The sequence below is a fragment of the Anabrus simplex genome, chromosome 2, assembly GCF_040414725.1.
Source record: "Anabrus simplex isolate iqAnaSimp1 chromosome 2, ASM4041472v1, whole genome shotgun sequence".
In the NCBI taxonomy this organism is placed as follows: domain Eukaryota; kingdom Metazoa; phylum Arthropoda; class Insecta; order Orthoptera; family Tettigoniidae; genus Anabrus; species Anabrus simplex.
Window position 1 is genome coordinate 744069829 of NC_090266.1, and position 27763 is coordinate 744097591.

Genomic DNA, 27763 nt, shown 5'->3' on the forward strand with positions numbered 1-27763 from the left:
ACTCCCAAGTCATTACGCTGCAGAAATGGTGTAACATCCGAATATCAAAGTAAAACTCGTAGCAATTGTTCAAAGTGATCACCCTGGGCTTCTCTGCAGGCTTTGCTTCTCCGAATCCAGTTGCGACGCATTGGAGCATAGACACCAGGGTTGTCCAGAATATCCTCTGCAGCTTAAGAAAATGCTCACGGAGGTCATCCGAAGTGGTTATTTCAGTTCGATATACTTTGTGTTTCATGTTCCCCCAGACATAAAAATCCATTGGAATGATGTCTGGAGATCTGGCTGGCCAATTGATAGTTCAACATCGTCCTGTCCACCATTGAGGAAATATCTGCACCATCGTGTAAAATCCACGTGGTTCTGCGTAGTCGAAACGAAACGTCCTCTGAAAGCTCAAGTAACGTACTGTATCTAAAGGAGCAAGGTAACATTAATAAAAAGATGATTAGCCTACGTAACCGACCTCCTACTACACCCATCCAGGTATTCAGAACCAGTGCTGGAAATTGCCTTGTCCTACTGAATGGGATGTTCCACAGCTCATGAGTGGGATATAGTGGGTTCGAAACCCCTGTCGGCACCCCTAAAGATGGTTTTCCGTGGTTTGCCATGTTCACACCAGGTAAATTCTGGGGCTGTACCTTAATTAAGGCTACGGTTGCTTCTTCCAGATCATAGCCCTTTCCTGTCCCGCCTTTGCAGTAAGGCCCATCTGTGTCGTGTACGTCAACTTGTAAAGAAATGGTAATCAGCTGGTGAAAGACACTGCACCAATTGAATGTGGTCAGGACGCACTCGCTCTTCATGCAGTGTCCTACGTAAGGTCCAAGTTGGTACACCAACGGCACGAGTTATACTACGCGTATGGCGCCCAGGATCATCGTTTACCATTGTCAGGATGTCTTCTTCCGCGTCTAGGATTAAACGTGGCTGTTCAGGCCCTCGGTTTTCAAAGCGTGATGTAGCACAACCTGTTTCGTGAATACACTGCAGTACAGCAAGTATCATTGCTGGATTCGGCACCCGTCTGTTGGGAAGCCTTTTCCGATAGATTCACGGAGCGTGACCCGTATTCCGTTCTGCCGCACGATTCACTAGCAGCATATCATGGTATTCGTGGTATTCATACAGTGGCATTATTCAAATATTACTACTACTACTTCTACGAAGTAACTCGCATACTAGTACGGACGATAATTCGCCTCTCGGACAGCTATTATTCAGGTGAAGGTCAGGCAGGCAGCTCATACCTTTAGTCCGGTTTCGTGTAGGGGCGGGATCCCGTCCAACCACATCCCCGTCGCTAGAAACAGCAGACAACCGAACCGGCACGTGACACGTCTGGTGCTTTTGTCGAACTGCTTACATTGAATATTCTCCCACAGTGTGATTTCATTATCATGGATTTTTGGGAGACCAACTCGCCGTATGCAGAAACATCCCAGACTTCATTTCTTCATCTTGTTATAATGCACAACATAGCTCAAACAAAAAACTAATAGGATGTCCGGTTAGTCTGCTGGGCAAAAGCGTGTTGACGTGTACGTAAATAAAGTTTCTTATGTCAACAAGAGAATGCGTGGGATAGGATGTCCAAGTGAGTAGTATCGGAATTGAATTGTCAAAGCATATCGAACGTTTTGCTTCACACCAATAAGGGACATGTTATAAAAGTAAATAAAATAAACGTACATTCCTTTCTTGCTTCCAAACGAAAAGAGCATGTTTAATGCTAAATTAAAGCATAATAGCTTACTGCAGCTTTTGCAGTGTCAATTTAACGTATCAAAATAAATGTTGCCAGGCTGAGTGGCTCAGACGGTTCAAGCACTGGTTTCATGAAGGTAGCAGGCTCGATCCTGGCTTAGTCTGGTGGTATTTGAAGGTGTTCAAGTACGTCTGCTTCTGACTGGTAGATTTGCAGGCACGTTAAGAATACCTGTGGGCAAAAGTCCGACACCGCGCGTCTCCATTGGGACGTTATTATTATTATTATTATTATTATTATTATTATTATTATTATTATTCTTATTATTATTATTACTACCAGGCGAGTTGGCCGTGTGGTTAGGAGCGCGCGGCTGTGTGCTTGCATCCGGAAGATAGTGGGTTCGAATCCCACTGTCGGCAGCCCTGAAGATTGTTTTCCATGGTTTCGCTTTTTCACACCAGGCAAATGCTGGGACTGTACCTTAATTAAGACCACGGCCGCCTCCTTTCAACTCCTAGGCCTTTCCTATTCCATCGTCGTCATAAGACCTATGTGTGTCGGTGCGACGTAAAGCCACTAGCAATATCATCATCATCATCATCATTATTATTATTATTATTATTATTATTATTATTATTATTATTATTATTATTATAACTGTGTTAGTCTATTATTACTAGCTATTATGAAAATGAAAGTTAATCATCCCACTCAAACTTCGTAGCTCGTAATCTGTCAGAAAACACCAAAATATATAGTGAACTGTCAACAAGTCCGAATTATTATTAATCTTATAATTGTGGACATGTCTTCGAAATTACCGAAACATGTACTTACAATTTGTTTTACGTCGCACCAACACAAATAGGTCTTACGGCGACGATGGGAGAGAAAAGGGATATAAGTGGGAAGGAAGCGTTCGAGGCCTTAATAAAGGTACAGTTCCAACATTTCCCTGGTGTGAAAACGGGAAACTACGGAAAACCATCTTCCTGGCTGCCGGCAGAGGAGTTCGAACCCACTATCTCCAGAATGCAAGTTCACAGCTGTGCGCCCCTAACCGCACGACCAACTTACTCTAAGTTATAATGCCGGTCTGAGTAGCTCAGACGATAGAGCGCTGGTCTTCTGATCCCACCATGGCAGGTTGGGTGGTGGCTCAATTCGGTGGTATTTGAAGGTGCTCAAATACACCAGTCTCGTGTCTGTAGATTTATTTGCTTTTAAAAAATACTGCGGTACGAAATTCTGACACCTCAGCTTCTCCGAAAACCGTGAAAATTAGTTAGTGGAACGTAAAGACATTATTATTATTATTATTATTATTATTATTATTATTATTATTATTATTATTATTATTATTATTATTGTTGTTTTGCTATTGGCTTTACGTCGCACCGACACAGATATGTCTTATGGCGACGATGGGACAGGAAAGGGCTAGGAATGGGAAGGAAACGGCCGTGGCCTTAATTAAGGTACAGCCCCAGCATTTGCCTGGTGTGAAGATGGGAAACCACGAAAAACCACCTTCAGGGCTGCCGACAGTGGGGTTCGAACCTACTATCTCCCGAATACTGGATACTGGCCGCACTTAAGCGACTGCAGCTATCGAGCTCGGTATTATTATTATTATTATTATTATTATTAGTAGTAGTAGTAGTAGTAGTAGTAGTAGTAGTAACATTATTACTACGGAAGTTCTAATTAAACGGGTCAATTACAGCCATCATTTTACCTATCGGCACTTACTGTCCAGTAATAAGATTTCTGTATGCCTTTGTGGTGTAGTGGTTAGTGTGATTAGCTGTCACCTCCCAGGAGGACCGGGTTCGTTTGCCACGAAATTTGAAAAGTTGTACGAGGGCTGGAACGCGTACGGGGTCCACTCAGCCTCGGGAGGTCAAATGAGTAGATGTGGAGTCGATTCCCACCTCAGCCATCCTGGAAGCTGCTTTCCGTAGTCTCCCACTTCTCCTCCAGGCAAATGCCGGGGTGGTACCTAACTTAAGGCCACGGCCGCTTCCTTCCCTCTTCCTTGTATATCCCGTCCAATCTCGTCATGCCCCCGCAAGGCCCCTGTTCAGCAAAGCAGGTGAGGCCGCCTGGGCGAGGTACTGGTCATTCTCCCTAGTTGTATCCCCCGACCCAATATATCACGCTCCAGTACACTGCCCTTGTGGCGGTAGAAGTGGGATCCCTCGCTGAGTCCAAGGGTAAACCAACCGTAGAGGGTAAACAGATTAAGAAGAAGAAGAAGAAGAAGAAGAAGAAGAAGAAGAAGAAGAAGAAGAAGCCTGCTATTACAAATACCTGGTGGGAATTCTACATTCGCTCTTTTCCTTCGAGCAATGATCACACTTGGATGCAACTATGGTTTTTGAAGTTTGTCTCATTAATAACAATTTCACTGAGTACTTGCAGCCTTTTCTTTCAGTGTCCACCGTCCTTTCATTGACCTGAAAATCTATATATATAAAATAGCTTGTCCTGACTGACTGACTGACTGACTGACTGACTGATTCATCATCGCCGAGCCAAAACTACTGGACATAAAGAAATGAAATTTTGGGGATATATTCATATTATGATGTAGGTGCTCGCTAAGAGAGGATTTTTGGATATTCCTTCGGTAAGGGGGTGAAAATGGGGGTGAAATTTTAAAATGAGTGTATCTATATCTCAAAACTTTAAAAGTTTACAGATGTAAAAATTGGTATTTAGAATCTTCTTTAAAAATAAGGAAACACGTATTTTTTTGTTTTCAGAAAATCCCAATATGAGGGATGAAAAAGGGTGAAAATGGGGGAAAATGGGTTGAATACCTTTAACCAGGATACCGGTACTTATATCTCAGAAACTGAAGATATTACAGACCTGAAAATTGGTACTTTTGATCTCTTTTAAAAATAAAGAGGCACGTATTTTTTTGTTTTTGTGAAATCCAATTAATGGGAGGGTGAAAAGGGGGTGAATTTTTAAAATGAGTGAAACTATATCTCCAAACTTTTAAAGTTTGCAGATGTAAAAATTGGTATTTAGAATCTTCATTAAAAATAAAGAAACACGTATTACTTTGTTTTCGGAAAATCGCAATAGGAGGAGTGAAAAGGGGTGAAAAATGAGTTGAATGCCTTTAATGAGGCTACTTATAGCTCAGAAACTGAAGATATTATAGACCTGAAAATTGGTGTTTGGGATCTCTTTTAAAAATAAAGAAACACGTATTTTTTTGTTTTTCTGGAGAACCCAATTAAGGGGAGTGAAAAGGGGGTAATGTTTTAAAATGACTGTATCTATATCTCAAAACTTTTAAAGGTTATAGATGTAAAAAATGGTATTTAGAATCTCCATTAAAAATAAAGAAACACCTATATTTTGTTTTCGGAAAATCGTAATAGGAAGGGTGGTAAAGGTTGAAAAAGGGGTCGAATGCATTTCATGAGTCTACTTATATTTCAGAACCTGAAGATAATACAGACCTGAAAATTGGTGTTTGGGATCTCCTTTAAAAATAAAGAAACACCTATTTTTCTTTTTGTGGAAAATCCAATTAATGAGGGGGGTGAAAAGGGGGTGATTTTTTAAAATGAGTGTATCTATATCTCAAAACTTTTAAAGTTTATGGATGTAAAAATTGGTATTTAGAATCTCCTTTAAAAATAAAGACACACGTATTCTTTTGTTTTCGGAAAATCTAAATAGGAAGGGTGTAAAAGGGTGAATAATGGGTTGAATGCCTTTCATGAGGCTACTTATATTTCAGAACCTGAAGATATTACAGACCTGAAAATTGGTATTTTGGATCTACTTTAAAAGTAAAGAAACACGTATTTTTTCGTTTTTGCAAAATCCAAATATTGGGGGGTGAAAAGGGGGGGTGAATTTTTTAAAATGAGTGTGTCTACATCTTAAAACTTTAAAATTTACAGATATAAAAATTGGTAGTTAGAATCTCCTCTAAAAATAAAGGAACACGTTTTTTTTGTTTCCTTTAAATCCTAATAGGAGGGGTGTAAAAGGGTGAAAAATGGGTTGAATGCCTTAATTGAGGATACACATATCTCAGAAACGAAAGATATTACAGAACTGATAATTTGCATATGGGATCTCCTTTAAAAATGAAGAAACACGTATTTTTTAGTTTTTGGAAAAGCCAATAAATGGCGGTTAAACAGGAGTGACAAATTGGGGTGAATTTTTTGAAAGACTATATCTACAGAATATCTTGGAAACGTAAAATGTTACAGACGTAAAGAGTGGGTGTAAATCTCCTGTAAATGTAAAGAAATATAGGTGATTTGTTTCTGGAAACTCCACTTAAGGGGAACTTAAAAGGGGTGAAATTTTAAAATGAGAATTTTTACAGTATATCTAAAAAAACTTAACATGTTACAGAAGTGAAAAATGGTATTTTTTTATCTCTATTAAACATAAAGAAACGTGTACTTTTAGTTTTCGAAAATACCACTTGGGTGGAAGGGGAGTAAAAGTGACTGAAAATGGTGATGAATTCTTTTAATTAGGCTACTAATATCTCAAAAATGAAGATGTTACAGACGTGAAATTTGATATTTGCAATCTGCTTTAAAAGTAAAGAAACACGTATTCTCGGAAAATCCAATGAAGGGGGGGGGGTGGGGGTGAAAGAACTGAAAAATTAATTGACTGAATTGTATGAGAATACATACATCTAATAAAAACTAAAGTTGTTACAGACGTGAAAATGCTTATTTGGACCTCCTTTAAAAACAAAGAAGAACGCGTTTTGGTGGGGAAACCATCTTGGAGGGCGGGAGTGTAAAGGAGTTGAATTCCTTTCATGAGGACACATAAATCGAAAACTGAAGAAGTTAGAGTCGTGATAATTGGTATTTAGAAGATCCTTTACTATTAAATAAACAAGTATTATTTGCGGGAAAATTCACTTAAGGGGGGGGGGATTATTGTGAAATGAAGTGAAAAAAAGTGAATTATTTTTATGGGGATACTTATATCTCAAAACTGAAGTTAATAGACGTGAACATTGGTATTTGGAATCTCCCTTGAACACGAAGAAACAAGCATTCTTTTAATTTTTTATGGTGGGGGGTGGGGGGGGGGGTTGGCGGTAAATAAACTTAACTTCGGTGGGGTGTAGAAGGAGGTGAGACCAATTGATTTTACTGTTATTAATGTACTTATAAGGATCCTCCGTTGCTCAGGCGGCAGCGCGCTGGCCTCTCACAGCTGGGTTCCGTGGTTCAAATCTCGCTCACTCCATGTGGCATTCATGCTGGACAAAACGGAGACGGGACAGGTTTTTCTCCGGATACTCCGGTTTTCCCTGTCATCAGCCATTCCAGCAACACATAATAATAATAATAATAATAATATTCCGGACCGTCGTCAAATGTGCGGACCGCGCTGGAAACGGCTCCTGGACGGGTAATGACTAAGAATGCAGTCCGGCCGCGGGTTCAGTGCCGCCAAGGCACCCAATATGACACCACGCCGGATCTCCTGAAGGATTTTATCCATATTAAAAATATTATAGGAAAAGATGGCAAAGATTTACGGACCCAACTGACCGGGAGGAATACCTGAGCCTAGCCCGGGAAGTACGAAATCGATTGCTGGAAAGGAAGATTTAAAAGTGGGAGGAAACGTGCCGTAAAATCATAGAAAACCAGTCAGATCGGGAATTTTGGTGGATTCTCGGAGAAAACGAGTCAGATCGCGAATTTGGGCGGATTATATATCTAATACAATAAGCATTCAATTATACATTTCAGTATAATACCGTAGCGAAGCACGGGTATCTTGCTAGTTTTACGAATAAACATAGACAACTCGCATTGTCTATTGTCAGAAATTCACCGTAGACTGTCGCATAACAGCACAGAAATATTGCGCCCATTTTTCATTTACTCATTAACTATTTCCTTTCATTTTGTTAGCTTGCATCACTGAGTAATGCCACTGACATCTTATAAATCACACACAACTACACAACACTTGATTCGCATGTATAGTATGTGCTGGTATGGATCTTCGACGTCACTGTAAGGGTTCTTTGTACTTTTCACACAGAGTACCCTAGACTGGTTTTCGAGTATAGCAAGTGGCCTGGCACGAGAGTCAACCTCCCCTACTTGCCCAACCTTTAGGAGAAGTGCACAACATGTGTTGGCATGCGATAAGAATCAGGTTCTACAATCCCTATACCCTGCTACTGTACGTCCACTACACGTGGACAGAATGACATAACCGGCGCACCCTGCTACGGGCGTTCAAAACACATTAGGTCCTGAAATATTCGGCTCAGTTATGGGAAAACTAATAGGCACAAGCCAGGACACATCTCTATTGCAGAGGACGCGCTAATCGGGCAATTACTCACACTTTTTGTTCGGCCGGGGTGCCATGCCATCTTTACCTCAGCACCTCGCCGAGTCGCCAAGGCATAGGCTGGCCCGAAGTTGGTGGATTGCCGTTCCCAGTCAGTACTCCTGCTTTGTTTGTGACGTTGATCACGCTCTCTCGGACGAGGACATTTATGCTGACCTCAGCCCGACTGGTGTCTCCTTTGTTCAACGCCTCTTTCACGGCTCCGACCCTGCACCGGATGTCCTCCTCTACTTCAACTCAGCTACCGCCTGCCTCTCCGTTCAAGAACAGGGAGCGCTCATCAATAGCCGCCTCCATCAAGTGATACCTACACCACCTCACCTTCGAGACGACTGCGACGCCGATGAAGAACCTGTAGCACATTCTGTCCAACCGCCTCCTCTGTGTTCCTTATCGCCATTATCTACATCTTCTCGCCCGACCACTCTTCCCATGCCCACCCCCGTATCAGTTCCCATCTCTGTTACTCTTTCACCGGGCGAGTTGGCCGTGCGCGTAGAGGCGCGCGGCTGTGAGCTTGCATCCGGGAGATAGTAGGTTCGAATCCCACTATCGGCAGCCCTGAAGATGGTTTTCCGTGGTTTCCCATTTTCACACCAGGCAAATGCCGGGGCTGTACCTTAATTAAGGCCACGGCCGCTTCCTTCCAACTCCTAGGCCTTTCCTATCCCATCGTCGCCATAAGACCTATCTGTGTCGGTGCGACGTAAAGCCCCTAGCAAAAAAAAAAGTTACTCTTTCATCCATCCTACATGTCCCTACTACCACCACTACCACCACCATCACCACTTCTGCATACATCTCTCCTCTCCATTCTCTTACTACCACGACTTCGTCCCATCCTTCCTCCCTATTGATCACTTCCCTCCCCACCCTTCCCACCACTGATCTACCACCTCACCCTTCATCGACCCAGCCATCTGCCGAGGGATCTTCCATCGCTCCTCCAGCGACCGTGGTACAGCCACCTTCGACGCCACCGCCATCTCTCTCCACTTGCAGCTGTGTCATCAGAGGCGTGGATCCCAGCCAGGCAGGCCTTCCAGTACGACGGGCATTCTGTATATACAACGCTGACGGACAAACCTTCTTGGTACGCATACAACTGCCAACTTCTACCGGCATCCAGTGCCTTATCGCTCACGGCATACACATCTATGGTCGCCATCATCGCGTCGAACCCTCCCATTCTCCCCCACAAACCCTCCACCGTCTTCCTACATTTTGCAGTCGCCCCTGGCCTAACCCTCCTCCTCCACTGCCCTGTCCTCCTCTTCATTCATCTTCAGTCCCACTTCCACCACCTTACGTACCTCCACCTCCTCCTGACATCCTCCGCCTTCTCCTTACTTCCCTTGCTCACTTCTCATTCTACCATATCCTAGCCTCACATCTTCTCCCTCGCACACCCAAATAACTCATTATATATCTATGCTTTGTACTGTTAATATCTCTGTCATATGCACATGTCTTGTACTAAAATATCAATAAAGTCTTATATACAAAAGCACTTAGGCAAGACGCAAATCCTCTCCATTATCCTACTTCTTCACATCCTTATCCACCTCCTTCTTCCCTCACATCTCCCCAACCCGCCCGGATCTCTTGGCCGGAGAAAGGGCGTAACCCTCTAGGTGGCCCGCCCCACCCCTTCAGGGTGGGGAATGAAAGCAGATAGATAGAAAACTAATAGGACAAGGTAAAAAGTTCATAGCAGATATTGTGAGATCTATTTTTCTTTTCCGACTAGCAAAATATCTGCACGTATACCCCTAACAGCCTGTATGTATGTATGTATGTATGTATTACACTCTCAGTATTTACAAGATCAGATAATGCTTCATCTACTCTAATTCTCCACGTTATATGGTACTTTCTAGAAATGTAGCCACCCATTCAGTCACTCTTTTGTCTAGTTGAATTGTATTCATTTTTGCCAGTAGTTTCCCATGATCTACCCTATCAAATGCCTTAGACAGGTTGATCACAGTACAGATCATTTGACCTTCTGAACCTATGATATCTGCTATACCTTGCTGGAATCCTGCAAGATGAGCTTCAGTGGAATAACCTTTACTGCACACGAACTGCCATCTATCAAACCAGTTATTAGTTTTGCAAACATGTCTAATATAGTCAGAAATAATGCTTTCCCAAAGCTTACATGCAACAGATGTCAAAATGACTGGCCTGTAATTTTTTGGCTTTAAGTTTATCATCCTTTCCTTTATACGCAGAGGTTATTATAGCAACTCTACATTCATTTGGGATAGCTCCTTCATGAAAACAGTAAATGAGATAAGTACTTCTGATATGGCACTATATCCCAACCCATTGTCTTTAGTATATCCCCAGAAATCCAACAATTCCAGTTGCATTTCTAGTCTTCGTCTCTTGTACTGTAGACTATTGTAAATGTCTTTGTTATTGTAGGTACATTTCAATACTTTGTTACTATTAGTCACCTCCTCTATCTGGGAATTATCCTTGTAACCAACAATCTTTACATACTGTTGACCGAATACTTCTGTTTTCTGTAGATCCTTACATGCACAGTCCCTTTGTTCATTAATGATTTGTGAAATGTCCTTGGAGTCTGTTTCCGCCCTCCATTTTTCACTAAAATTTTTATGACTGCCAATTATGCTTGCCATCATGTTATCCTTAGCCCTTTCTTCACTAGAGTCAATTACCAGGTTTTTCTGTGGAAGGAATATTTCCCAACTTTTGTCTATTTTTAGCAGGTAGCAGTAAAAGCATGGACAAAGGAAGCTTATCAGAAATTCCTAATGAGCTCAACCTTCACAATGAAAGAGTACCGGTATTTTGAATAAGGCAGCTTGGCTTGAGAAATCTTAACCTCCCTCTTTTTCTGAATGGTCATGTTGTCAAGATTTTTGTTTCCTGGAAAAGAGAGGGCAACTGATCCAACCTACCCTCCACCCTTCAACTGTCCTTGGTTTAAGATCTCAAACTCAGTCTTTCAATGTGATTTCAAGTTGCCTAAAGGGAAGTGTTCAGAGAGTGTGAAACAATAGGGAGTATTTGTTCAAGAATTTGGGGTACGGATTTTCAGTAGTGATTGTGTTGTTTTATACTGTATTGGCTCAAAAGCATTTTAAAATCCAACAACTCTATGATACCAGTAAGCATCAAAGGTGTTTAACATGATTTTCTGCTTTGTAGAACATGCAGTATCTGCTTTTTGAGGGAGTTTCTTCAAATACTGTCTCGTTAGATAACACTTCAGGATTTTGTGAAGATCTCTGTGTGATGATGGTTACTTCCAATGAAATGAAATGAAATGAAATGGCGTATGGCTTTTAGTGCCGGGAGTGTCCGAGGACAGTTACTTCCAATATTCCTACTTAAAAAAGTAAGTACTGCCACCTTCAGATCCTTCTTAGAGAAGTACCCTACATCAGTCAACCAATTCCTAATGAATCAGAAAATGATTATTATATCCTCTGGATAGGAAGATATGATATTTACAGTTTGCAACAATATGATATAGGTTTCAGTGGATGATACAACCGATGTAGATGGGAGATGTGTAGTAGTTAACATTATTGGTGGAGTGTTGTTTTAACAGGTTAAGTTCTAGAACAAGTAAATCATTCTGCCATTGCAGCACTTTTTGATGCTGTGAAGCTACTCTGGCCAAATGGTGTAGACGTAGAGAAAAACATTCTACTGTTTGTAACAAATGCTGCCCCATACATGTTCAAGGCAGGGAAAGGACTTAAACTACTTTACCCCAAAGTGGACCATGTTATCTATCTTGTGCATGGTTTGCATTTAGGGGCAGAAGAGGTTCAAAGCAACTATCGCGATATAGACAGGCTAATTTCTAATGAGAAAAAAATGTTCCTGAAAGCTCCACTTCCAGTACCAAAAATGAAAACAGCCAGCTCTTCCTCCTCAACCTATACCTTCTCAATGGGACACAAAGGTAAATGCTACTCATAATGATAATTTCTATCAGAGGATAATTCAAGAGTTTGATCCTTCTGATCAGTCACATATTAAAATTGTGCATGATTTGATTTCTTCCAAGTCTGGTGGAAAACTTACCAAATATAACATCCAACTTCATCAGAAAATCAAGATCAATTGCTCATTTTGAAACTGCAGTTGCACTGGAAATTGTAAAACAAACTGAGAATGATCTGAAGCGAGCAGAACGTGAAGTTGTTGATACAATCCATGCAAAATTGGAAGGAGTGTCATTGTGTAATGTAGGTTATTTTAAACTTTGCAAGATAAGTGACATTTTTTGTGAACATGAAGCAAAATTTAATGCTTCTGAACCAGAATTTCCCCCATGATGAAATAACTTCATAGAAATTTGCTCCCATAACATCATGTGATGTCGAGCAGAGTTTCCTCAGGTATGAAACCCTCCTGCCTGACAACCAAAGAGGCTTCCTCTTTGCCAACTTGAAAATGTATGAGATTATCCAGTGTAATTTAATATGTTACCAGTAATGATGAGATGTTAATTACATATGAACTAATTAAACCCGTTAAGATCACATAAAATTTTGTACATAAATATATTTTTGTCCTTCTGAGTCATATTTAGGTGTTTTTTAGGTCATATTTGCTTTAATATTTTAATATTTTTAGGCCATTACAATCTGCCCCCTACTTATAATAATGGTTTTCTCCAGCATGTAAGTTACTATAGTTAGTTTTTTTTAACAAATAAAAACTATACCCTGCAGTTAAAAAATAAAAATTACAGATGTAACATTAAGTATATCCCCCAATAGTTTATAACTTAAAGACACTGGTGCCCTGTTTCAGAGTAGAATAAAACACTGCCTTAATATATGGTGCAAGGGGATGCTCAATTTTTTTCTTCTATTTGCTTTACGTCGCACCGACATAGGTTTTATGGCAACGATGGGATAGGAAAGGCCTAGGAAGTGGCTGTGGCCTTAATTAAGGTACAGCCCCGGCATTTGCCTGGTGTGAAAATGGGAAACCACGGCAAACCATCTTCAGGGCTGCCGACAGTGGGGCTTGAACCCACTATCTCCCGATTACTGGATACTGGCCGCTCAAATCTCTATAACTTTACCTACGTTCCTTTTAGCCATATCTGAAGCTTATATTAACCCATGAACGCCTAACGTTGCATATGTGCAACGGCATGTGGGTGCTCTTTTCTTTCAATGTATGAAGTTGTTTTCCAGTAAAAGAATGAAAATTGCGCCCGTATTTGGTAAAGGGAAGTGGTGTGCTTTGTTACGAGTCTGTTAATTAATAGTCACCACTTGATTGTTGAAGAGGTGTATTTTTGAAGTTCACCGTGTGTTCCAGCTATCACAATGGCATACCGTAAGAGGTAAGATTCGCCGCATATTTTTATGAATTAGAAATAATTAACCTCTTTTAGGAAATGCAGGAAGTAAATTCATCAGAGTTTGAATGTAGCACGATTCCCTTTACAATTAATGTCGTGGGCAAGCGAGATTCACGTATCCCCGGCATTGCATATTCGCAATGCTAGGAGGTTCCATTGTCAAATCACTTCCTTATGTACCAATTAGGTATTGAAGGGTTTGTTATTGATGTAACAACCCTTCGTCGCTGTGCATGCAATTTAAACTCATATGCCAGTTTTGTGATGCATATCATTAGGCTATTATTATTATTATTATTATTATTATTATTATTATTATTATTATTATGCCAACGGCCGTAGCCGTGTTAAAACCCCGGATCCCGTGAGATCTCCGAAGTTAAGCAACATTGGGCGTGGTCAGGAGTTTGATGGGTTGCCACGCGCTGTTGGTGGGGGGTAAGGGAATGGAGGAGCGGAAAGGAACTGGCCACCCTACCGCACATAAACTCCGGCTCAGGAAAACCTCTGTGGAGGTTCGGACCTGCCTTCGGGCAGAATAACCCTTACCTATTATTATCATCATCATCATCATCATCATCATCATCATCATTATTATTATTAAGTGGTGGTAGGAAATTTTATCTCGTATATATAGGAGGAAATCATAGTTGATTCGAGTCATTTATTCGATTCACATTTATTTCAGGGGCTTGACATTAGCAGAAATTCTCGAAGAGGTAAAGAAGCAAGATGAAGGAGTAGATACTATTTATATAGAACCTCCAGAGCCTACACCCCTTTCGGATGAAGACAACAGATGAGGACGAGGGAGTGCTTATTGACAACCTGAGTAATAGGCAGCTTGCTGCGGGAGCTTAAGTTGTTCTTTCCAACCAAGAAAGACTGGAGGAAGATTGCAATGATGAGTGTGGCAAGCTGCTCATTGTGTTTCTAATCTAAATCCGTTCATACCTCAAGTTATACGAAACTGGGCTCTAAAAGAGACTTTTCACCACCTCTGGTATCTTTCCTGATAGTGAATTTGGAAGGTATAGTGACTTTTCCCCTGTTGAACTATTCGGAATTGTTCTTGGAGGCACAATAGTACGTCAAATTATACGGCACAGAGCCCAGGGGAGCGGGGTGCCCATCGCTCTCGCGCGCGTCGGAAGGTCGCGTACATGAAGTTGTACGGTATGACGGGGGAGACCACCTTGTGATGTATATCCCAGACAATAAAAGAAGACTATGTGCGTATGAGAAATGCTCTAGCACAGTCCGTACAGCGTGTGTAAAGTGTGACATTGGGCTCTGCATAAGTTGCATCATTCCGTTCCACACAAAGGGACATACAGATCACCGAGTCTTCGGAGAAACCCACAGCAAATTATCACACCAGTAAACTGAAGAACTCTGAATACCCTGTCAGTTTTCAATATAATTTTCTAATAAATATATTTATTTTGATTACCGTATATACATATGTATATAAACTATTTTATTTTGTCTCTTAATAAATAATCAACTCAACAATAATTTATGTCTTCTTCTCCACGCTCATTCTCCTCTTATTTTCATTGTTTTCTTCGAGAAAACAATGAAATGTGTTGGTACCTTGCAGACTACTACTTAAGCGCCTAGCGTTGCATATATGCAACACCCTATATATCTGAAACTAAACAAGTTTGCTTCAAAATAATGGATCTTCCTTGAATAATACCCTATCCTAAGAATGTTTATTAAGAAAAATTGAACATTTCAAAAAATAGAAAATTCGGGCATTCAAGGGTTAAAACACTGTCACAGATTAAAGTAGGAAGTTTATCTGGTTTCCTTGTTTGTGGTACCAGCATGCTATAAGGGGAAAATCCTAACAAAATGAACTCTGGAAGGAAGAAAAATAATTAAAGAAAGTATAATATTTTTTACATATTCTATTTCTTTATTCCAAGAATATTCTAAATCTTTTATTATACAGTTGAAAAAATAACAAGTAAAATATGTTTAACATACATTTAAATCAGAAACAAATATCACATTAAAAAATATGTGGTATCATCACAGTCGACACGCAACTCACTAAAACTTATGTTTTTTACAATTAAAAATGACATGACGACAGGAAGGACTTACATTTAAGTTAATACTGTCCAGGTACCATTGAAAATTGGAATGCAATACATATCCTTTGATTACACTGAAAAATAACATGGAAATATCAATGCAATGAAAGGAGATGTAGAGTTCTCACACAATTTCATATTTTTGCAGCATAAACTGACAAACTGAATAGAAAGCTCTGCAACTCACAACATGAAAAAAAGTCAACATGAAATAAAATGTTTTCAAGAGACCTATGGGAACTGAAGGTACATGTTGAACAAGTAGTGAAAATTTAGAATATTTCCCAATTATTTGTAGGATTTGAGAGAATTAAGATCTTTCCATTCATACAAGATTAGTGCAGGTGATTTGTACATCAACGAAGAGCCAATTCGTGCTATATTTTTCATATTCCAACATATACCTTCAGGTACAAATTTGAAATGTTCAGATGTTTTAATCTCATGACCATCTCATGACTTAAATGATGTGATCAGCATCACTTCCACACCTGCAAACACAAGCTTCAGTCTCTTTTTACCTTATACAGAAAAAGCAAGAATGATTTTAGAAATGGAATTTATGGTAAAGGAAATATGTACTGTATGCCTGAAATTTCAATTTCAGGAATAATACAGTCATATGGAATACTTTCTTTTACGAAGAGAAAACAATTTGCTGAGAATCCTAAAGTTCAAGTTATCAATGAATGATTCTTAAATTTCATCAGTTCTTCAATTTTATCAATGAAGTGTGAATATTAAAGACTATCCCACTCTCTAAATTTTCATCCTGCATGACTGAATTGAAAGTAATGCTTAATATATAGCAATCAAGTAAGGAAAAAAAAACACTTTAAATTAATGCGAGCACAAAAGTAAAATACGAGACTACATTTTAATAATATGCAGTATGAAAATAATGGAAAGCTACTTGAACATAAAACACTTTTATGCGTGAAACATTTATTTGTACTCTTCCATTCAAACATCCAATCCATCTAAGAGGAGTTCTCTATAGTTCAACGAATACTTCTGCTTTGCATTACACTTCTTCAACATGGCAGTAGGCCGAAGATGCTTTTGGCTATAAGTATGATAAAGTGTAGTAACAAACGAGGATAGATCTGCAATGCAGACAAATATCTTCAATAACCACAAGCACTTACACCACTCTACCACTTTTTCAATTCCAGAATTGTTACATTTCGTTTCATAACTCCACATATAAACCTTTTAGACAGTATACAAATATGTCCCTCATTTCAGTCTTCCACACTACAAACCGAGTCTTAGAAAGGAACTACAGTTGCTGCGATGGTTCAGATTTAATTTATTAATGTTTCTCTCTATTTCAAAACTCTTGCCATTTCATATCTGATATGAACAAACATGTACAAGTTACTTTCTCATCGTCTTTATTCTTCTGGCAGTTGTACACTTACATACTTAGATATAAATGCCAGCTTTCTGTTCTTTTTTTTTTCAATATCAGGCAAACCACTTTGAATTTTTTAAGTCAAGTTATTTCATTTTCTTCCTAGGTCTCAGAACTGATTCAATAGTGAATTAAACATCCACATAGAAACCTCCTGTGAAATTGTGCAAATGTGTCCCCACTTTTAAATTTGAAATGCTCACCAATGAGTCCTGAAAATAATGCACAAGTTCAAACTTTGACTGAGTCGCACCGTCATCCGTGACGCACAATACCCAAGTCATGAATAAAATGCACACTGAATGTGTACATATAAAGACTCATCCTTCAGATAGAATCTCCAATAATAAACGCTTCAGGCTATCCAGGCCAGTGAGGAAGCCACAGTCTGGTCCATGATGGACAGTTACATTCCCTGAAGAACCAGGTCCTGTTTTGGTACTGAAAGTGGTATGTGCGAAGTCGATTATACGCACATCCACTTGAGGAAGGTTTCGGCAACCAAGCCTATTGCTGGAATGGAGATCTAGGGGCAATCGCAATCGTTTCGACGTATTGTGACGAGGGGATGCCAATTCCAAACTACCACCTGCATCACAAAGAGAGTGCTGTCGTACCCGTTTTGCTACAAATCCACTACTTCCAAGTAGATCCAAATCTAACGAAGTTTCTTCAGAGCTACCTGTCAGTTGTGAGTAATCGCTGCCACAGGTCATCCAACCATCAGCAGATGAAGGACTGGCGCCAGACACCTGGACGGAATTGGACGGAGGATCCATGAAAATAGTTTCCTCTGAGATAGGGAAGAAGCTAGTTTCATCTTGAGCCCCACGTGCAGCTGCTTCACCAAATCCTCTACGATGAGAAACTTGACAAAGTTCATCTTGACGCAAATAGTCTGATGAATTACTAATATCATCGTAAGTGTAACAGCTTCGACTGTCTTCTGACTCGCGTGTGCCTTCGTCGCTAGCACAAAAATCCGATGTCAAATCGCATATATCACTTTGGAAACTGCTATCCAAAGTGGATGAGGGATTTGATCGAGATTCAGTCTGACATCGAGGAACAACACACGCTTTGCTGTGATCCCATTCACAACCTTCGTACACAACTAGCAGCGAGCTGAAAAGAGAAAATAAATCAATAATTAAACAATTCACTTTTTGAGACAAGAGTAAAGCTTCTAAACTGCCAAATAAATTTATTTTCCTTCCACAAATACTAAAACTGAAACATAACAATCTTTGAATTGGTATTTGTACAATAGTATGGGAGCAAGTTGATTGTGAAGCTATGGTGGAATTCGGGCAATAAATCAAACTTGATGGTAACCAAAAGAAAGCAGGAAGGAAAAGTGGCCAAGCTAAGCAAAGCTGCAAAAACCACAGAAAGGAAAACAATATTACAATATTATTTCTTCAATAATTAAATAAAATGAAAAGTTTAATATAGCAATGAAAAACTGGAGAGCAGGAAGATCTTTGTATCTTTTGCTGGCAAGTCAATTTGCCTCAATATTATTTATTTATTTCTCCCAATATGGCCAAACTATTGTTCTAAGCAAGCAAATAATGAATACGTGTAACAGACTGCAACTACTAACTTTGAATTTTATCAAGGAAGTTTTTTATCACCTTGGCATGTCTTTTGGTTATTGAAAGTTTGATGAATGTTAAATGCACAGCATAAATTAGTAATAAAACATTGTGGTACTGGTCTAAATGACAAGGGTTACTAGTTACTATAAAAATGTAACTGATCACTAAGAGGACACTTTCACCATCAATTCCTGAAGTTTCAGCGAAACTGTTAAAAAGTAGCATTTGTATAACATGGTAATGTACACATTGCAAGTAAATGAGATTTACTTTGTGTGAAATTTGAAGATTTCAGGCACTGAAATTTTCAATCAAATATATCCTGATCTGTCACGTGGAACACATGCATTTTTAGTTATTGATACAAGGTCTACTGTGACTCAAATAGTCATTTGGTAAAGGCTTAGTTTAGGGATGCATGCAAATGTAGGAGATGTTAAGGGCTCCAAGAGAATACATTTGAATGTATAAACAAGTTAAGACAACTAGAGTTCTTTCTGCCTTATATCAGATCATTTCAAGTAGGAAATTGAGAAAAAATATCTCTGAATTTGAACACAAAAAAAAAATTATCTGAAATAAAGAATGTTTGACTGCAGAGGAGACTAAGAGATTGAGAGCAAGGATTGAAGAAGAATAGCTTGAAAGCTAATGCCAACAATATATGGAAAGAAAACAGACAGGCTGAAGGAGGCAGAGCAGAACTGTGGAGGATACAAAGAAAGTGGAAGATACGTAGGTGCACAGAATGCAATGAATGATCCAAGAATAATATAAAAATGGCAGGAACTGAACACTCGGAATCAAAGAAAGGTTTTTTTTCAATAATATGCTTTATGTCGCACGACACAGATAGGTCTTATGGCGACGATGGGATGGGAAAGGCCTAGGAGTGGGAACGAAGTGGCCGTGGCCTTAATTATGGTACAGCCCCAGCATTTGCCTGGTGTGAAAATGGGAAACCATAGAAATCCATCTTCAAGATTACCGACAGTGGGGTTTGAACCCACTATCTCCCGGATGCAAGCACACAGCTGCGCGCCCCTAACCACACGGCCAACTCGCCCGGTAAGAAAGACGTTTTATCAGATAGCAAAATAGATGAAAACATGTTTGCAGCCAAGAATGAACTCTTGTAAGGATAGCAATGAAAAACTGAAGAGGAGGAAGATCACACATAAAATACCATGTGAATTTACAGAAGACTTGAATAATGTTGTTTAACATCTGTTAACTGTTAACAGACACTGGGTGCCAGAATTTTATCTGGCAATTATTCTCCAGCATGACAAAAGTGGATTGTGAAATGGACTGTTGTGTACCATCAACCTCAGCCAGGATCAAACCCACTATTTTGGGAACAGAAGAAACACTAATGAAATGGGACAGCCCCAGGAGAGGCTAAACTCACAGGTGAGATATTCAAATATGAAGGAAAAGATTCAACCCTTTAACTGGGTAATGCATATCCCGCATGCAGGTCTGCCATATTTTATCTTGTATACTTTGTATACTTTCCCCCCCATTTTGTGATATGCAACTATTTTTAACTGAATTCATACAGTATTACAACCATGACGTGGTGCAATCATTATTAATTCTGCTGTACATTCTAATGCTTTCACAAAATTACAGGCTGTTAAATCATTGCCAGCAACAGCAGTTGTCGACTGAATATAAAAACCGGGCTAAGTGCCAAAATCTAAGTTCTGAGATAAACAGAAAAAACATTGTCATTTTCACAGCTTTTTATTTTTCTTCTGAAAAAGCATAAAAGTCAGAAACACTTACATTATAAACACACATGAAAGTTTAATGTTACCTAAGGAATATTATTGTTGTAATTACCTCTTTTGTCTGAACATTTTATGAAATGAGGTATGTGCCAACCCCTGTTCCATTAAAACCGGGCTAAGTGCCATTAAAGTGTCACAATAATGAAAGGCAAAATTTACAAGAGCAGAGTGAGCAAACGACAGGTATGGATAACATTTAGATATAGAAAGGAGAAAATCTTTTTAAATTAATTTTATTCATAAAACAAAAAAACTAAGTATTCAAGTCATAATAATAGTAGGCCCTAAGTAAAAAGTAGTGTTCTTGCAAACTTTGTTGTAGAAAAAATTAATAATTTGAAAACAATGTAGTGTATAGTATTTTTCTTTAGGCTATAATAATTGTTATATAAATATTAAAACTTTTAATACGTAAACGGTGTTCTTCAAAACATGGATACTGTGTCAGTTCAGTGTAAAAAGGTTTGTTTTCTTCCTTTAGGTATGGAATCATCTTTTTCATATCTTCCTTCTTTGCAGGCTTCAATCTTGATGTCATTCCCAATCATGGCAGTTCGAAGTTTTTTATAATTTCATTCGTTACCCCTTTTTTAAACAAGTTTGTTTTTGCCCAGAGTTCAAAATAACGGAGTATTTTTGTGTATACAGTTCCTGGATTTTTCTTGGTTACTTTGACCCAAACAATCTTAGAAGTTTCTAAAGTTGTCGTATTAAGGCAACTTTTAGCTGCTGCGCTGAAGTCATAAAAATCTTCTTCATCCATCAAAGTTGTCATAAATGGTTTTTTTGTGCAAGCTGTACAGAGAAGTCTGACAACATCCAAGGGAACCTCATGTTCCTCAACTCTTTCTTCTTTCTACGAGACCAAAGTTGCGGTCGCAGCTTAAGTAGGAGTGGCCTGGGACAACATACTTATGTTCAACCTCATCAACATAGTTGTTAGAAACCAAATATATCCCCCCCCCCCCCCAAAAAAAAAAAACCAATAGCATCTTATTCTTATTTTGGCCCCCACAGTTGTTGCTCCATACGATCAGTTTTCCTTGTTTGTTATGTTATTATTAATGCCTCTGATTACGCAACTGGCAATTTCATTGCCACCCCGGCCAATCAAAACCTTATGCCAAACATAAATCCCTTATTGTTGTCAGACATGTGCAAACCCAGATTAAACAAGACAATTGTCGTAAGTAATACATTTGGCAGTGGGTTAGTGTTGGTAAAGGAAACACTTGCTGCAAGTCGACTGAAATTGTACAAGTATCACTTACGGGAGCAGCCGATTCTTTGTGATTTAGTTTCATCATTTCTCTGGCTTGCTCTGCTTTCCTGTGGCGAGTTTCCAGTGAAGTTCGGTGTAGTTCGTTATTCCTCTGGTCATTTTGTATTCTGTTGTGCAACATATCGCAAGTATTACACGTGTCTTTTCTCGGTTTCCGAAATCTTAGGTTTGGAAAGTATTTTCTCACTGTTTCAAAGTAAAACCGGTACTGAATTGCAGTATCATATAACTACAAAACCAGTCACATGGCGCTTGGCACATAGCCCGGATTTTGATACATGGTAGGTGGCACTTAGACCCAGGCGAATTCTTGTGGCTAAAGTTTGAACTATTTGCAGACTGAATATCACAATGCCCGGTTTTTACTGCACAGGCATAGGCACATAGCCCACGTTTTAGCAATAAAATAGAATTTGATTTTTTTGGCACTTAGTCCGGTTTTTATATTCGGTCGACAGTTTATAATACACAAGGGTATCTGTAGGATGTTTACTTTCTCTCCTCTACAACTGTCAAAATATCTGGACATTCTGTTTAACACATGTTTGAAAGCCATTCATCTCAGAACAGACAGTCATTCCAGTTTGGGATATCAGAAAATGATATTTTAACATGCTGCAAATTCCATAAGTTACAAAGGTAACACAAGTTTCCCCTTGGGAAGGAAATATCAAATTATATGTTGATCAATGGCAGCATCTAATGCTCATTTATAAAGATACTAGGCAACTCGATATCTTTGGAGTGTACAGACCAGGAAAGGGTAGCGCTGACATGGATTCAGAATTATCTGACAAGATAATCAGCTACATGGGAAACGACATGGAAAGGAATGTGATTGTAGCGGGAGATCTAAATTTACCAGATGTCAATTGGGAAGGAAATGCGAATGACAGGAAGCATGACCAACAAATGGCAAATAAGCTAATGTGGGAAAGACAGCTGAGTCAGAAAGTGATGGAACCAACAAAAGGGAAAAATATTCTGGACATGGTGCTGGTTAAACCAGATGAGCTGTATGGAGAAACCAAAGTAATAGATGGTATTAGTGATCATAAAGCTGTTTTTGTCGTAGTTAAAAATAAATGTGATACACTTAAGAAAATGGAAATTGCAACACCATGAATGCATTGGTCGTTTATGTTAATTTTCAAGATATGGAACGATGCCATGGAGGTATGTAAACAATCAAAGTTTCAGACCCATTGGATTGTTGCTACAGGTCTCCCCACGTGATTGGTCGCGGAGGAATCAACTCCAGTATACGGACTCTGGTGTAGCGTAGTTGACTTGCAGTCTGTGCAGGGAAGTGTTCCCCGTCAAACATGCCTCGACGACAGAGAAGAGCACGCTATCAACAACTGTCGCCGTTTGAGAGGGCTCGGATAATTGGGCTGTGTGAGGCTGGATTATCGCTAAGGACTGTCGCTGCACGTGTTGGCCGACAGGCATCTACGGTACAACGTGTATGGCAGCAGTGGTCAAATGAAGGTACCCACACTCGCAGACCTGGCACAGGTTTAGCGCGACAGACAACTGTGAGAGAGGATCACCACATCATTCGGATGGCCCGGATGGAACCCCATGCAACAGCAGCACAAATTCGAGCAGCTGTGGCACCCCACGTTACACAACAACCAGTTGCGTGCAGCTGGCTTACGAGCCCGTGTCCCTGCAGAAGGTGTTCCATTGACCCCACAAAAGCGACGTGTAAGGCTGGCCTGGTGTCGAGACAGATCGACGTGGGTCGAGGAATGGCATAGGGTCGTCTTTAGTGATGAATCGCGCTTCTGTCTTGCCCGCAGTGATCACCGGAATCGTGTGCGCCACCGGAATCGTGTGCGCCGACATACCGGGGAGAGGGGCCGCCCAGATCTTATTGTCGAGAGGCACACAGGGCCAACACCAAGCATTATGGTCTGGGGAGCTATTGGCTTTAATGTGAAATCACAATTAGTGCTTGTTGACGGCACTATGACTGCTCGACAGTACGTTGATAGGGTACTCAATCCAGTGGTTGTCCCTATGATGGCGAACATTGTAAATGGGATGTTTCAGCAGAACAGTGCCCGGGTTCACACTGCACGCATCTCCAGAGAAGCTCTCCATGACATCACAACCTTAGAATGGCCCGCCAGATCCCCGGACCTCAGTCCTATTGAGCATGTGTGGGACATGATGGGTCGACAACTGGTCAACCGTCCTCAGCCACCCACAACTCTGTGCCACCCGTGCAGTGCAGCAAGCATGGGCCACAATTCCTCAGGAAGCGATCCAGGGTCTTATTGACTCCGTGCCTCGATGAATTCATCAATGTATTGCAGCTCATGGTGGGCACATCCTGTATTGATTGTTGTCCAAACTTACGGTCAGAGGGACTTGAAAGTGTAATCATCAAAGCACAACCAAACACTCGTCCTGCATGTTCAATTACAGCAATGTAGCACCACTCCTTCTGGGTGTTGCAATTTCTATTTTCATCAGTATAGAAAGGAAAGTCTTAAAAGTAGGACTATTAGGCAGTACCATATGGCTGATAAGGCAGGCATGAGGCAATTTTAAAAAAGTAATTATGATCGGTGGAAAATGGTAAACAAAAATGTAAACAGACTCTGGGATGGGCTTAAAACAATTGTTGAGGAATGTGAAAACAGGTTTGTACCTTTAAAGGTGGTAAGGAATGGTAAAGACCCACCTTATTATAATAGAGAAATAAAGAGACTAAGGAGGAGGTGCAGATTGGAAAGAAATAGAGTTAGAAATGGCTGTGGACATAAGGAGAAATTGAAGCAACTTACTAGGAAATTGAATCTAGCAAAGAAGGCAACTAAGGATAACATGATGGCAAGCATAATTGGCAGTCATATAAATTTTAGTGAAAAATTGAAGGGTATGTATAGGAACTTTAAGGCAGAAACAGGTTCCAAGGAGGACATTCCAGGAATAAGGGGAGTGTGGGATTGGAATAACTTACCAAGGGAGATGTTCAATGAATTTCCAATTTCTTTTAAATCATTTAAGAAAAGGCTAGGTAAACAACAGATAGGGAATCTGGCACCTGGGTGACTGCCGTAAATGCAGATCAGTATTGACTGATTGACTGATTGATTGATTGATTGATTGATTGATTGATTGATTGATTATAAGCAGAGAAATCAATTGTGCCCTTATGCTCACCCCAGAAGTCACAATGTTATACCCATTTAATCTTGTTTTTTTTTTCTCTTAAATATAAAGATAAGAGAAATTAAGAATATCTGGTGGCAACAAAAAGCTCAGGAAATTCAAAAATTATCCAATGCTTGGGACATGAGGAACTTTTGTGCAAGAATAAAAGAGCTGTATGGTCCAGCTTGCTCTTTAACAGGTACACTGAAAACTGCTGATAACTTTACTCTTACTGACAACCATGAAATCCTGGAGCAATGGAAGGAACATTTCTCCACCTTCCTAAATCGTCCTTTCACTGGTGATGAAAACTTTCTTCGTGATGAGCCTCAACAGCGTGAACAAACATGGATGGCAGTTCCGGCAACTTACTATGAATTCAGTGCAGCTCTCAATCGTCTGAAACTTAGAAAGGCACCTGACCCAGATAACATCCCTCTGGATTTCCTCAAAATTTGGGAAGTCAGAGAAGTACCCAACGAACTAAAAAATGCCACTTTCATCACAATCTTCAAGAGAAATGATCGTATTGTTTGCGGTACTTATTGCGGTATATCACTAAGATCTATTGTAGATAAAATTCTCGCAAGAATTCTGTTTAACCGCCTCCAGGTTACCTCTGAGGGAATCCTCCCAGAGTCCCAGTGTGGGTTTCGAACTTCCAGAGGCACAACTGATCTAATTTTCTGTGCAAGGCAACTTCAGGAAAAATGTAGAGAGCAATAGAATCCTCTCATCTTAGTCTTTTATGAACTGGAAAATGCATTTCATCCTGTTCCAAGACCTGCTATGTGGGCGGTACTGAAACACTTCCGCTGTCCTTAGCATTTTGTTGATCTGGTTCAGGCCCTCCATGATGGCATAACCGGAGAGGTGTGTGATCAGAGGTCTCGGATGAATTTCCTATTACTCATGGACTGAAACAGGGGTGTGTGTGCTTGCTCCTACACTATTTTCATTATATTAGGCTGCCATGCTACATGAATCTTCTATGAACAACCCAGGTGTGGAGGTTAGGTGTCGTTTTGATGGAGGGCTTTTCAACCTAGCATGACTTTGCTCCTGGAGGCTCACAGGTTACAAAGGTAACTAAAATGCTGTATGAAGATGATGCTGCATCACCTACACTCACACCAGAGGAATTGCAACAGTCATTTAACTGCTACAAGAGTGCATGTGACTGGTTTGTTCTCACCATAAACGTTCAAAAGACCAAGGTCTTGGCACAACCTTCACCAGGCACAACCCTTCCACATTTTAACATCTCCATCTCAGATACTCCACTGGAGCAGATAGACCACATTTTGTACTTGGGTAGTATCCTATCTGTGCACTGTGAATGTGAGCAAGATATGGAGAAGAGAATCGGTGCTATTAGATGACCTGGCCATGTCCGTCAGATGAGTAATACCAGATTTCCATGCCAAATCCTGTATGGTGAACTTCGTTCCGGCACTAGACCTCGTGGAGCCCCCATGAGGCACTGCAAGGACCAGCTTAAGCACACTATGAAGATGACAGGTCTCAATCCACAAACCTGGGACATGCTAGCTCAAGACCGTTCAATTTTGCACTGGACCATCCCTGCTGCTGTCAATCTGTTTGAAGGGGAACAACACAGATGTGAAGAGGCCAGGTGGGAAGCATGAAAACTCCGTGCAGCATAACCACGCTCTCCTCCAACAATTTTGTGCGATGTGTATGACGCTTGTTCCATGCTAGAAATGGTCTGTTCAACCATCGAAAGTACATCCACAAACAGAAGTGAATTCGTTGGAAGTAGTTAATTACTCTGAAACTAGTTAAAGCCGCTGCTGATGATAAATTTAATAGGTAAAAATTGCAGTGCAGTAATCACACAGGAGGGGGCCACGTGGCTAAATGCCCTCACGAGTTCTCTTTTAGTATATTACAGAAGTTGCTGAGGAATTTCTAGGAAGTACCAATGCAGATTTCAACAAGGAAAGAGCACAAAGGATATGATTTTCTTTTGAGAAAGTCAACGAATATAATACCCTGTTCACTGACCTCCAGTTAGTGTTTGACAGCTTTAATAGGTTGAAGATGCTCAATACCATGGAGGGATTTGAAACCCAACAAAAACAAATTAATTAAGCAAGGAACCTTCATCAAAGCTTTTATTGGAGGAAAGAGTAGTTACAGAGCCTTTGAAGTAACAAATGAGGGACAAGATGACTCTTCCCCTAAGGATCTATTCTATTTTGTCTACATGAAAGCATGAAGAAGCCGACCTTAAGGGGGACAATATTTTAATTGTCTACTAATGTTTTTACTTATTCTGATGACCTTATACTGGTGGCATGGAACACAGAATATCTTCAAGCAAAAACATTCTCAGACCTTGGATAAGAAGCGCCAAATTCTGGAGCATAGAATCAATGAAACAGTATCCAATTATATGAATATGTCTCAACTAGAATACAAAAGAGGGACTCTAATGTGACCTATGGGTAATACATGGGAAAGTGTTTCAGTTTCCTTGGCATTATTCTAAAACTGCGAGAACTGTGTGATAGAAGAGATTAAATAAGGAGATAATATCTGGCAGTATTTTACTTTGCTAACATTAAGCTCTTCAGTATGACCCTTAAGATATGGATCTGAAATAAAGGCTGATCGTGATTGAAAGCATGGACCATTTCAACAGCTGGCGAAGATCATAACCACTTAGGTTTTCCATGCTTGTTTGCCATGTCTGAATTGAGTTAGTAGCTCCCAACTTTTCACCAGAAACTGCACCCAACATTTCAAGAGGTCCGCTCACTCCGAAGTCCAGAAGTCCATTTTAACCACAGTCCACAAAAGCCCAGGAAATAATTTCTTCAATATTTACCAGTCAGAATACTTAAATGGATAGAGGCTCTGTGACCCTTGGAGACAAGGTGAAGTAATATGAAG

The 27763-nt window shown here is 40.1% G+C and overlaps 1 protein-coding gene across 5 annotated transcripts in view; it reads right to left on the bottom strand.

The window, feature by feature from the left end:
* Window positions 1-17032: 17032 nt before the first annotated feature.
* The window catches only part of Ip6k (Inositol hexakisphosphate kinase), a 142084-nt gene continuing 131353 nt past the window's right edge, over window positions 17033-27763 (bottom strand). For all 5 annotated transcript variants that reach the window (XM_067141416.2, XM_067141418.2, XM_067141417.2 and 2 more), the window contains one exon: window positions 17033-18122. In XM_067141416.2, coding sequence (XP_066997517.2) covers window positions 17318-18122 — 805 coding nt within the window. In that variant the 3' untranslated portion in view covers window positions 17033-17317. The remainder of the gene's footprint in view (window positions 18123-27763) is intronic.